Raw genomic sequence first — 12,186 nt, forward strand, 5'->3', positions numbered from 1 at the left:
CTATATATTATAAATTGTACACAAAAATGTTACATTATGTAGGAAAATTGAAGTAATATTTCTCTACATTGGAGCATTTCCACCTCAGTTCTCCTTATTCCTCCTATGAATTTTCCTGTCTATTTGCACTGTGCCTCATCTCTCCTCACTTTGTCATTCTGTGCCCGGAAGTTATGATTTTTGTGATTTATAAGATCCAGCAGTGTCTTGCTCTAGTTCTCCTTTTTCTCTGTTCTCATTTTGTCTGCCACTCTCTAATCACTCATTCTTCCCTCCCCTCAGGCCAGATCATGAAAGTAATAATAAAAATGATTTCACTCCTAAGTGGCCAAACCTTCTGACCCCAGTCTGTCTCTGTCCTATAAACTCACACAATGCAACCACACATGAGAACTATTTCCTTCTACTACCAGAAGATTTTATACCCACATTGTGGTAAGAATATTGCACCTTTTCAGGGAAGAAAGTCATCCTTAATGTAGGTAATGATAATAACAGAGTAGGACTATACTTAGTCGATATATTAATCAATTGAACATTTCATGTGAAATATTTTCCCTCTCATTCTTGCAGATGGGAGGAGTTCTTCCCTCCTCTTTTCTGCTGGAATTTAAAATGCAACTTTTTATTGGAAAACATTTGCCTCATTGCATAAATTCTGATAAATACATCTGTTGGCACATCTAATCTAATCAGTAAAGTGAGGCTACTTATCACAGTAAATCCAGGCCATCACAACATAGATTTCTGTGCTACAAAATCACTTCATGATGATGATAAATTATTAGTCCATCACCTTTTTCTCACCCTGACAGTAAATGATGCACTGCTCTGTTTGAGTGGTCATTTATTGGACCATTAAAGGCAAAAATGAGCAGATACGACTTAACAGTCTTGAAGTGGCCTTATTGTTAATCAACCCACTACCCAAGCTGTCATAATATAAATACATGGACACGCTAAATGGAGTCCTTCCAGCCATCATGACTGTCATATTCAGAGTAAGAGCATTTTTGTCAGTGGGGTAAATACTGGAGATAAAGATGTGATTAAGTGGAATTTTGGGCCCATGGTGCAATAATTAGACTGGATACAAAACACAAACAGAATCTGATTAATAAGAGACTGATGATCCAGCTACATAAAAGCATGATGTTCACTGGATTCCTACTGATCTCTTAACTTAACCTGACTTAATATCATCCTGATACCTTTTAATGCAGGAGTGGAAGGAAAAAGAACATAAAACATATCTGTATTCACAACTCAGAGTTAAACTAAAAAACTGAAAGGATGAACATGAAAATATAACTCCACTTGCAGTGACTGCTGGTTACTATATGACTTCGACACATTCAAGGTTAAACACGCGCTTGTTTTAATATTTCCTGAGTAGTTTGTGGAACCTCAGGATGGAACATGCATCTTAAATAATTACTTTCATTAAAAGTGCACTCTCTGCAACACAAACTCCTGCCTACATGCACACGGCTGTCAAGCCATTTAGAATATTAGGTAAGATGGCTGTGTAGACTACACTTATTAGTACAAAGTTCAAAAGATATGTTCAATTTGATATTGGATGTCAAAGAAACATCAGACACAACTTTGTGTTCTTTAACTTTTAATAGTAATTTAAAAAAAATCAAATCAAGATGAAAATGATCAAATAACCACATTTATCCAACAGATCCACATTATATTTTTATTTCATCAATCTTGGGATAGTCCACCCAAACCCACAGCATAGTTTCAATCATACAAACTTACACTTGTTTCTCCAGAACATGGAATGATCTTCTGCTGTAACAGGCCTCATGCATTAACATTTTAAATATAACTTTCACAGGTCAAATGAGCACAAAATTTTATTCAACTTGAGTACAGGTTGGAATTTCTTCGAACATTATGACATGGAACATTTCCATGAATTCTCCAAATCTGCATTTATAGGTTTGGAAGGTTATAAGCAACTCTCAAACAAAAACGAAACAACTCATTGCTAATTCCTTCATGCATTCAGTCACTTACAGACTAAGTACTCAACATTTGGCTTGTTTGTTATCAGTAGTTAAGACAACACAATGCAGTCAGACAAATCTAAACTTAGACCAATGCTGCTGAAATGTGTGGGGTGCTTCACTTCTGACATTTAGCCCTTGAAAGTCAATGCAACTTGTTGCCCAAGAACTGGCTGATTATTTCCGGACGGTAAGATGTTTGAAAATGTACAGGGAGAAAAAAAATTCTCATACAACAGTGTCTCAAACAAGCAAAGTGGACAGTTTGGCGTCATGGGATCTTTACCTTAGGAATCTCACAATAGCATAAACATTCAAACACACCCAACAGGAGTTGTGTTTTCAAAAAGTGCAGAGTGTTTATGTTCATAATGGCATCAGACAAATCAATATTGCTAGATCAATATCAATATTCTGGTCACTGCTGATGTCAGCCAAATATTCAGCTTTACCAAATCTGACAAATAATGCGACCATGGCCATTAGCTGATGTTTCATTGGCTGTTGAAAATAGATTTGAAGTTAATGTTTATTGAACTTCAAATAGGTACATTTTTATTGTCCCTGCATGAGGCCAAATCAACCTTTACTGTAAATATAAAAAACACATGAAGATATCCTCCATATCAGGTGTTGACAATCTAGCGAGAATTTTATTTACACATTTACAAAGATGCAAATTTGTAATTTGGTTCTCCAAGGGTTTATTGAACAAACCAAATAGTTTCTCTGCCCTGATGAGAGGGTGATGGAGTTGGAAAGATGCCAGTGCACTGTCACCATCCACATCACCACCTCTCTAGTGTCTTCATACAGAAGGGCAGCTGGAGATGGACTAGACTTTGAATGAATTGACAAGTGTGAGGCACGGAGTTTGGCTTCAAAGGGTTTGAGAGGTGTTATGGGTACAAACAAGTCATAAAAAGACATAAAACTACTGAGACTGTTATTTAGGATCCTTCACTGTCTGTCTCCACTTCCACAGCTCTGCAACAGCCTGAAGACAACAAAAAAACAACAACAAAAAACATGTCAATCAAGCTGGTTGTTGACTTCATGGCTCAAGCATGTAGTGCATGTAGTTTCATGTAGTAATTAAAATGTAGAAAGGTAAATCTGCACTTTCACTTCCTGTGTGAATCTTTTCTTTTTAGCTCCTCTACATGATCAAGGAATTCAGTGCATTTACTTCCACATTACAGCCCCTGGGTTTAATAGACTTTGGCACTCCTCTGTGGTGATATCAATGAATGGACTAAAAGACACAGAGAGAGACTGCACAGAGAGCCATTATACATGCAAGATCACTGGTTACATTTGTCTTCCAGTCAAATTCTCGAAATGAGAAGACACATCTGTAATGCAATGAAAGTAGTATAATTCAAGACATGTTATAGCTTTTAGTGTAATAGCTGAATATTGGATTGAAAAGGCCTACATCTTGATTAAATTGTTTCAGGCTACACACAAAACTGAGCATCTGGCTTCTTTACTCCATAAAATATGTCAGTAATTTGAAAATGTCAAACGACAGATTTCACTCAGATAAGCAGCTTCAGATTTGTTAATGTTAACAAGTCTTGTTCAAATTTAAAATCAACTTTAGGTAGCAACTGAACTCATAATAAACAGTTTCCTGATTAATTTTCCAAGATCATTTAGGACAATGGGTGACTGACAGTGTTGTGGAGTCACTAGTTACATGTGACAGCATTACATAAATTATAAAACAAATGTAATTGTAATCCCTTACAGTTACTGAGAAAAATATGTAATTCAATTAGTTACTAATCATGTTTGTAATTACAAGGGGGTAACATCTATATATGTTCTTTTTTCTTAAAAAGCTTATATGTAGAATATAATATTCATTCTGTTGCTTTGCATCTTTTTGCCAAATCACCGTGCATGAATGCTCAGTGATAGGAAGACCTGCAAGTGCGAGCAGCCTGCAGCCGACCACATCAAGGCGGGTGAGCATGTCATCTAACATGAATGCCTTTCAGTGCTGGAAATTCAACAGTATGTTCACCAAGAAATTAGAAAAGGAATCTAACATTACTGTACAGCTTGTTTACCAGCAGTGAAAATGCTGTCAACAACAAAATGCTTAGTGTCAGGCCTGTGGAAAAGTACCCCCCGCTGCCATAGCCAGTGTTTCAGTTTAATGAGTAACTGTTAACTGGTGACTTTCAGCTGAATGTGTCCATGGCTGCAATAAAGCCTTAAATTCTCTTAAATTGAGTGTTCAATACAGTTTATATTCTTCTGGTCCTTCTACAGGGCATCAACAGACTTGATAGTCATATGCATACTGTGCTTTTTGTCTGGTTCCCAGTCTAGCTCTGACTGATATAAATAAATATCATATCAGTATTAATAATGTACTTTGTTAGATTTATATCAGTCACAGCCTGATTTTCTGCAAAACAAGTACTTTTACTTTTATACTGGTAATACTTCTGTACCTTTACTTAAGTAGGATCTTAATGCAGGATTTTTACTTGTAATCAAGTATTTTTACATTGTGGTATTGATACTTTTACTTAAGTTAAGGATCCAAGTACTTTCTCCATCACTGCAGGTCACAGAAACTGATGGGTCACTGAGACGAGACAGATTCTCAGTAAAACCGACCCTGCTGTATTCCTCTCCATGTCCCCACCACATCAAAATAAACCTGAAACGCCATCTAGTGGACAAATCTGAATATATCTCTATTAGTTTGTCCTGTACGTTTTTTGACTTCTCCAAAATGTATTTAATATTGAACACATACTTTACACGATTGGTTATTGGCTCTCAACAATAGTTTCCCTTTGGTTGACTGCTTTGCAGGGTGGAGGGGGGGCTTCTAATGCTCCTGTTCATAGAGGCATGACCACATGCAACAGGTCTTACTGCTCCACTACAACAAACAGTAACTGGCGCTACATGCAGCGTGACTGATATTTGGTGTGTGGACACGTAGCTACTGTACTAAAAATCAAACTTGGAACAGAATTATACTGTAACATCTACACCTAATTTTATAGACTGACAACACACACCTATCCAAAAAGCAGATACACAGTGCACAGGGACACACTCCCTACTTCACACTTATTCAATAATTGTTTTATTTGATATCAACTGATTTACTTCAATAGTGTGTTGACAGCTGAAAAATGTAACAAGTAAATGTTTCCTGTAATTTTCTTTTTGTTAAAAATCAATATTTTAGATATACTTTTATTTATGCACACATGCCCAACTTTATAGAACTGGTTAGACAGTGCACAAGGACTTAAAACATGGGCCAAATGTGAAATCTTGCATTTATTAAAGTATTTATTAAACATGAAACGCCACATCAGTCTGACTCACAGGGCTGCAACACTTAACCATTCTGTGTTTCTCAGTTTTCCTGTTTGCTGAAAGTGATTTCAGGTTTCAGTTAGTAACCAGGAAAAAAACCCTCCTTAGGGCACAGGAAGTGACAAATTAACAAAATTCAAAACCTATTTTTGGTCTTATTTTTTGTCTGTTTTAATCTTGCTGTGTGAAACCCCTTGGGCTGTGCGTTTATATGAAAAGGTGCTAAATAAACTGAATTGAGTTGATTTATTTGTGTTAGTTGTGCCTTAAAATCAAAACTTTCCAATCTTAATTCAAGTTATATTGAAGAACTTCTGATGAAAGTCTGACAGTAATCAGTTGAGTACTTTTGTGAGTTTACACTGTCTAGTTTAAAATAGATGTTTTTAGGACTTTACAGCTTTACTGCCCAGTTTAAAACATTTAAAACATTTGTTAGAAAAGAAATAAAAAAAGTGATCAAATTGAATAAGTTGCATTACTTTGATGAAGTAAGTAAAATAGTTACATTACTTATTACTTTTTTAACAAGGTAACTAGTAATCTGTAACTGATTACATTTCAAAAGTAACCTTCTCAACACTGGTGACTGATAAGAGCAGTATCAGGGCACCATGAACTCAGTACTATACCTTGCCGTCTGATACTTTATAGCTGTGCTTCACAAAGTTCTCAAACTTGGGCTGGGCTTTAGGCAGCGTCACTCCCTGTAAAATGGAGAGAATTTCAATTAATGAGCAAATACAATATTCTTTTACCTTTTCAAATGGAGGAAAACCATAGTAATAATATATAGATTTTTAAAAAGGACCTCTAAGAACACCAACCTTCTTCACGGCCTCCATCAACTTGTCCTTAATCTCAGGAATTGTTAAATTTCCCTTTGGTGTTGGTGGGGTTTTAGGTGACTTCTCACCCTTTCCTTTAGGCGTTTTTTCCTGTAATGAACGTTAGGTTTGTGTGTTAGCAACGAGAGAAGAGATCATGTTTAAAAGTTATTTTTCAAACTGGAAAAATTCAGTCGTTACCTGCTTTGCGGCTGGAGTGCCGGCTTTAGAGCTCTTGCCATTCTGGGCAGGGGCTTTTTTGGATGGTGTTGGCTTGGCCTGTTATAAATATGAGATTGTTAGTGAGAGAGGACTGCAAGTTCATTCAGCTGGAATCACCAAAAATGTATACGATAGCTGCTTACCTTAACAGGTGTTTCTTCTTCCTCGCTCTCCTCGTCCTCATCATCTTCGTCATCATCATCATCCCTAAAAATACAAAAAACACCTTAAATATTACAAAAAGACAGAAAGGGAGCAGTTGTGATGTCTAATTGGAAGAAATATTAGCTTTCATCATTTATCGCAAATGAATACATCTATTTTCTGTTGATACTTGAGAAGTTACTGAAAACTGATGCAGATAATTTTTGGATTTTATAGAAAGACTTAGGAGATTATAATATCTGATTTTTTTCCAATTGTTTCATCATTTCTTTTGTTCATATGCCAACACACACTATGCTTAGATGTTCTTTACATGTGATGTGAACGGTTTCGGTCTTTAAGCAAAAAACTAAGGATAAACAAAATTAACAACTCCTATATACACAAGCCAATTTCATTTACATTTATAGAAAAACCATGCACATCTAAAAAGGTATAAATCCAGCTAACATATTTAGAGCATTATCCGCATCTGCGACACAGAGCCAGCTGATCAAAAAGCCCCCTACACCTTCCAGACACAACACCACTCAAAACCAAAACCACACTGCCAAACAGACAAGTAGTCGTTTCTGAACCACTTTCATGTTTAACAAGGACCAAATCATATCAAAATGTAATGCAGCTGCCTAAAGGGATTTTTCTTTTAGATTCAAAACATCTTTTAGCCCATGAGAATAATGTCTGAATGCTAAAGCAACGGTGCATAAAACATACAGTCAAACATGATGGAAAAATGCTAATGTGAGAGATTTTTTGCTGAGCTCTTGAGTTTTTAAACTGCAGAGGCAACATCATGCTGGAGGAAAATTAGACCCTCTTTGTTCTGCAGATGCCTGCCATGTCTGCTGGCATCAAGATCAGAAGTGGCTTCATTTCCCAGCAGGACAGTGACCTAAACATGCAGTGAAGCTGTGCCTGTCTGAAGTCCAAGTAAGAGACAGGACTGTCATTTTACATGACTTAACCTACAGTCACCAGACCTCAAAACCTGTTGAGACATTAAATTTGGACCATTTTTGACTTGTATATTATATTTTAGAGATATCATTGACTAAAAGTGTTGATTAGTTTGACAAAGTTTTTGATTTTAATGAAGTTTTTGAGCGCCACTGTGTTTGAGTGTATGTAATCTGAAAAGGTTAGAATAGCCTGTTAATGTGTGTGAAGCTCAACACTCACTCATCATCCTCATCATCATCGTCTTCGTCATCGTCATCATCATCATCCTCCACGTCCATTTTCATTTTTTTCTGTAAAAAAGGGTGTCAAATGAGAGTTATGGTCATTTGAATTTTGACAAATTTTTAACTGAAACTGCAAAAGATGTCAAACAAACCTGAGACTTGAGGGCGGGGGAGGAAGCAGGTCTTTTCTTTGATGTTTTGACATCTTCCTCTTCCTCATCATCATCATCGTCGTCTTCATAAAAAGACTGATCAGCTTCCATCACTTTAAGAGCAATTTAGAATTGTTACGACAAGATTCAAAGCATACCACTAAAACAAAAGACATTTTGTACCATAAAAAAAAAAAAAAAAAAACAACTTCTGACATCAGTTACTCATGAATAAACCTTCGCAATCCCAAAAATAAATTTACCAGACACTAATAATATACATACAACTTTTTTCCAGACTAGTTAAAACATCCTTCTATCTGTGCAACAAATACTTACTGACAAGGTGTTGTCCACTGATATGGATCGGACCAGAACCTGCCTTCAGACGGAAAACTGCTGGGGGCGTGATTGTGAAACCACCGAGACACACCTGCAACAAACACTGCAGTTAGCAAACCATCTTCATGTTGCACAGTGTTTTAAAAGGTGCACACTGCACTAAATAGGTGCTCTTACGAGTCTGGAGTTCAATAACCTTGATATATTGGTTATTAATTTTTTTTTTTTTTTTTTTTTTTTTTTTTTTTTTTTTACACAAAGCAGCATTAAAAAAAAAGTATTAATTTTCTGAGCCGAATGTGGTGATGAAATCCAAAAATGTCAAGATTGGTGGCAGCATTACATAAAAGCAACAGAGTAGCATGACTGAACAAATACAGCTTTTGACTGTGTGGGTGTGAGAGCTGAAGAGAAAACTCAGCACAATGAGAGGACATTTACAGTGTAGATAAAAGAACTTTACTCACACTTGGAAGGGTTGAGGGCCTGAGTGAAACCAGTGCTGCCTTGATTTTCTGACCCTCTGTGTCTTGTCCTTCCACCTCCACCATGTGAAGTTCATCTTTTGTGCTGGGGTCCACACAGGCCTAAACAGAGCAAGAGATAGTTACAGACAATTACTTCCAATCCTATATTAACTTTTGCATTTCAATGAACAGGTGACTCAACTTAATACACTGTTAATGACTGTGTGAAATGTTTGCATGAAACATGTTAGAAGGCATGCATGAGGAGTAGACTATTCTGCTAGACAAGTGTATTATGTGTACATACAACCTGCTCCAACTAATGTGGGGGGAAAGTGTAAAAAGTGGATGTTTGTTAGTAAGGAATTTCGCTGAGATTTTCTACTTCATAATAACTGATAATCTAATTAACCTCAGGACATACTTTGAGTCTACCCCTAATCGTTCTATGGTCATGTTTACTGAGGTGCATCTTTCCCAATGCCTAGTTTTCTTAGGCAGGAATTATTTTGATGAAGAAAATATGGTGTTTGACTTAAACATGAGCAGATGGTGCAAAAATTGTCCTTAATTTTGACAGCGTAACATTTAGTTTCACTGCTATAAATTCTGCTTAATTCATATTTGGCTCGAGGCACACATCCGGGCACAAGAGACATCTCTAAGTGGGCCCATGCTGGTAATAGAGAACACTTAATTTTGCCATCCACATGCTACTTGGCATTACAGCTCTTTTATCACTTCAAGAATTTGAGTTTATTCAATTGACTGTTTCTTCTTGTCTCTGCACAGCGGGTGCAATACTCATGTAATACAAGGCCATTTTTTAACAATGGTTGCACTGCATGGCCTTATGATTTTCCAATAGGCTATTCAAAAATGATACAGTTCATATACAGCAGTAAACAAACAAACGTAATTACACACAGCAAAAAAAAAAAGTGGTCCATTTGCCAAAACACACAAAACAAAAGATCTGTTCAATGGTTATAATAAATGACATGTAATAAAGTATATTTTTTAATGTTGTGAATGTGTGTGTGTGTGTGTGTGCTGATTAGTGTTAATTTTTAATTATTGTATTTCTGTATTTTTAAAAATTTTTATCATGCTGATCAATTGCTTTTATGCTTATGTTAAGCACCTTGAGCTGTCATTGTGTATTAAAAAAGGTGCTATACAAATAAAAGTGACTTCACATACATCTTGGATCTCAGGATACTTACCATCCTTAGATCTAGCTGATGCTCAAAGTCATCGTCGTCAGGATTGAACACCACCTCTTTTCCAGATTCGAGCACACACCCTGGTGAAAATAACAGTAAAAATAATAATCAGTCCCGACAGTAGCAGTTGAAGCATATAAATACTAAAATTTAAATCTGTGATAGACTAGTCATTTCCTTAACAAACCCCCCCCCCCCTCCCTACAAAACATAACTTCACTGCAGGTGATGTGAAGTGTGCTCTACCTTGGATAGGTAACCATCTGGGTGCTATATTCCCAATGCACACAAGAGGGAGCCACGCAGATTACTGATATGAATATGTCCACATGGCCTTGCCATGACTGGGAATTCCCTCAATTAGGAGAGAAAACTTTACAATTATTACACTGAAAACTATGGAGGTACAATTCAACACCACTACTGCTGAGTCCCGTAGCTCTAGTTACATATAAATCTGGTGTTTTAAACTGTTACAACAATAGCAGATTTTAACGCACTCTGCCTCTCCATTTATGCTGTTACAGCTTTTCTGAAATTTGGGGATAAAGAGTATTAAGCCTCTCGGAATTGTCTATTTCTGATAGATGAACAAATTCCGTTTTCTGGGTGCAAAAGACACAGTGCACATGTCACGTGTGGAAAATAAGTGATTCCACTATGATCTGAATCAACCCTGAATGTATGACTCACTTTATTCAGTAATATATTCAGCAGCACGAGTAACTACGATCCTATCTATGTGTCATGTCTGCATTATAAAATCATCTCAGGTATGTCCAAATATAAAGCATGTTTGGCAACATTAGGCTGGTGATGGGACGAAAAGGTAACGTTACACGGGACCCTATGAAACTGGATAATTTCATGATAACATGATGTGATTTAAAATGTTAGCTAAGGCAGCCACAGAGATCATTTCATGGTCAAAAGACCGCAAAAAACATACGCAAAGACCTAAATAATATGCTAGTATGTGTCTACTTCATGAGGAGGGAGCCGGCGGGGTCCGCGTGTGTTTGAACCCACGTTGAGGTCACTATTCCCGGCGAGCTACAAACAGTCAGGTCAAACTTTAGCTTAAAAAGGGCGACACTTCATTGAAATTAACTATAGCTGAAACTACAGAGGCTCCAACTTCTGTCAGAAAGAAAACGCTGAAATGTCAACGCTGTTCAGAAAACACGGGCCGCCATGTTGATGGCCAAACACGTGTATGGCAGAAATGGTGAGAAACCGCGCAGCTCACCAGGACTCACTACTGCTCTCCTGCTATTATACGGAATGATTTCATAACGCAATATATCACACTTTAAATGCGTTATCTACAGGAACAATACCTTCCATTACAGAGGGCCACGTGCGGCTAAATTATATCGTTTTCTTGTCTTGATAACAGCAGTAAAACATAAGGACACGTACTGTTGAACATCGTGAAGACACTCACGAAATTAACAAGTTATCTCACCGTAAAGAAACGTCTGTGGCGCCATTGGTTCCTCGTCCAAACCGTTCATTTCAGAGATTTAACTGTTGACAACCTACTGCTAGCCTGTCGTGGACGAAATACTAAGTACTGCCAATAACCACTAACTAACGTGGTGCCCCGCCTTTTTCTTCTTCCCTGTTAAATGTTGTTGAACAGAGAGCCAACGCGTTTAATAGCTCCATCTACTGTACCACAATGTGTAGTGCATTCGACAAAGTTCTTTAGATCGGTGGTTTCCATCCTTTTTGGCTTGTGACCCCTTAAAATAAAGCAAAGTCTACCAGGGACCCCTCGTCACACATTGCATTGGAGGACTTATATTGTTTTATTTGTATAACTTTTAGAGGCCTCAGGAGATAAAACACAGTAATTCCCAATAAATAAAGCAAAAAATAGAGGAAAGTTTGAAAATCATCTCATGACCCCTCAGATTAATCCAGTGACCCCAGGTTGGGAACCACTGGTTTAGATCATGGTTTTGAGACATGTTTGCTTACTCATAACTAAAGTAAGTAATTAATTTTTTGAACCTGTTGTAAATCTACATACAGCACACATCTACTTGCACTGCCTGCACGGACAGTTTCAATGTTATATATGTTTTCTATGTGTTATCTAAACTCAGAGATCCACTTACCAGGTTTTGGAGCTTTCAACTGCATCTCAGGGTCTTAATTCAGCAACTGGAGCTGGTTCAGGTGTCATAATGTGGCCTGTGTCATAATGTGCGT

At 37.1% G+C, this 12,186-nt stretch overlaps 1 protein-coding gene across 1 annotated transcript; it reads right to left on the reverse strand.

Moving 5' to 3' along the window:
- Positions 1–1,691: 1,691 nt before the first annotated feature.
- On the reverse strand, positions 1,692–11,585 carry npm1a (nucleophosmin 1a). The gene is made up of 11 exons (XM_044370816.1): positions 11,435–11,585; positions 9,967–10,046; positions 8,741–8,860; positions 8,271–8,364; positions 7,932–8,044; positions 7,775–7,845; positions 6,571–6,634; positions 6,407–6,484; positions 6,206–6,316; positions 6,011–6,085; positions 1,692–3,018 (listed from the first exon to the last, which is right to left on the reverse strand). The coding sequence occupies exons 1-11, from the start codon at positions 11,481–11,483 to the stop codon at positions 2,968–2,970; spliced, it is 906 nt and encodes a 301-aa protein (XP_044226751.1). The 5' UTR covers positions 11,484–11,585; the 3' UTR covers positions 1,692–2,967.
- Positions 11,586–12,186: the final 601 nt, after the last annotated feature.

The sequence above is a fragment of the Thunnus albacares genome, chromosome 13 (genome assembly GCF_914725855.1).
Source record: "Thunnus albacares chromosome 13, fThuAlb1.1, whole genome shotgun sequence".
NCBI classification, from domain to species: Eukaryota; Metazoa; Chordata; class Actinopteri; order Scombriformes; family Scombridae; genus Thunnus; species Thunnus albacares.

Coding starts and splice junctions, on each gene's coding strand:
- npm1a (XM_044370816.1), bottom strand. CDS start 11,483: ATGAACGGTTTGGACGAGGAACCAATGGCGCCACAGACGTTTCTTTAC. Junction 7,846..7,931: donor CCCCCGCCCTCAAGTCTCAG/GTTTGTTTGACA, acceptor CCTTTTTTACAG/AAAAAAATGAAAATGGACGT. Junction 6,086..6,205: donor TGATGGAGGCCGTGAAGAAG/GTTGGTGTTCTT, acceptor TCCATTTTACAG/GGAGTGACGCTGCCTAAAGC.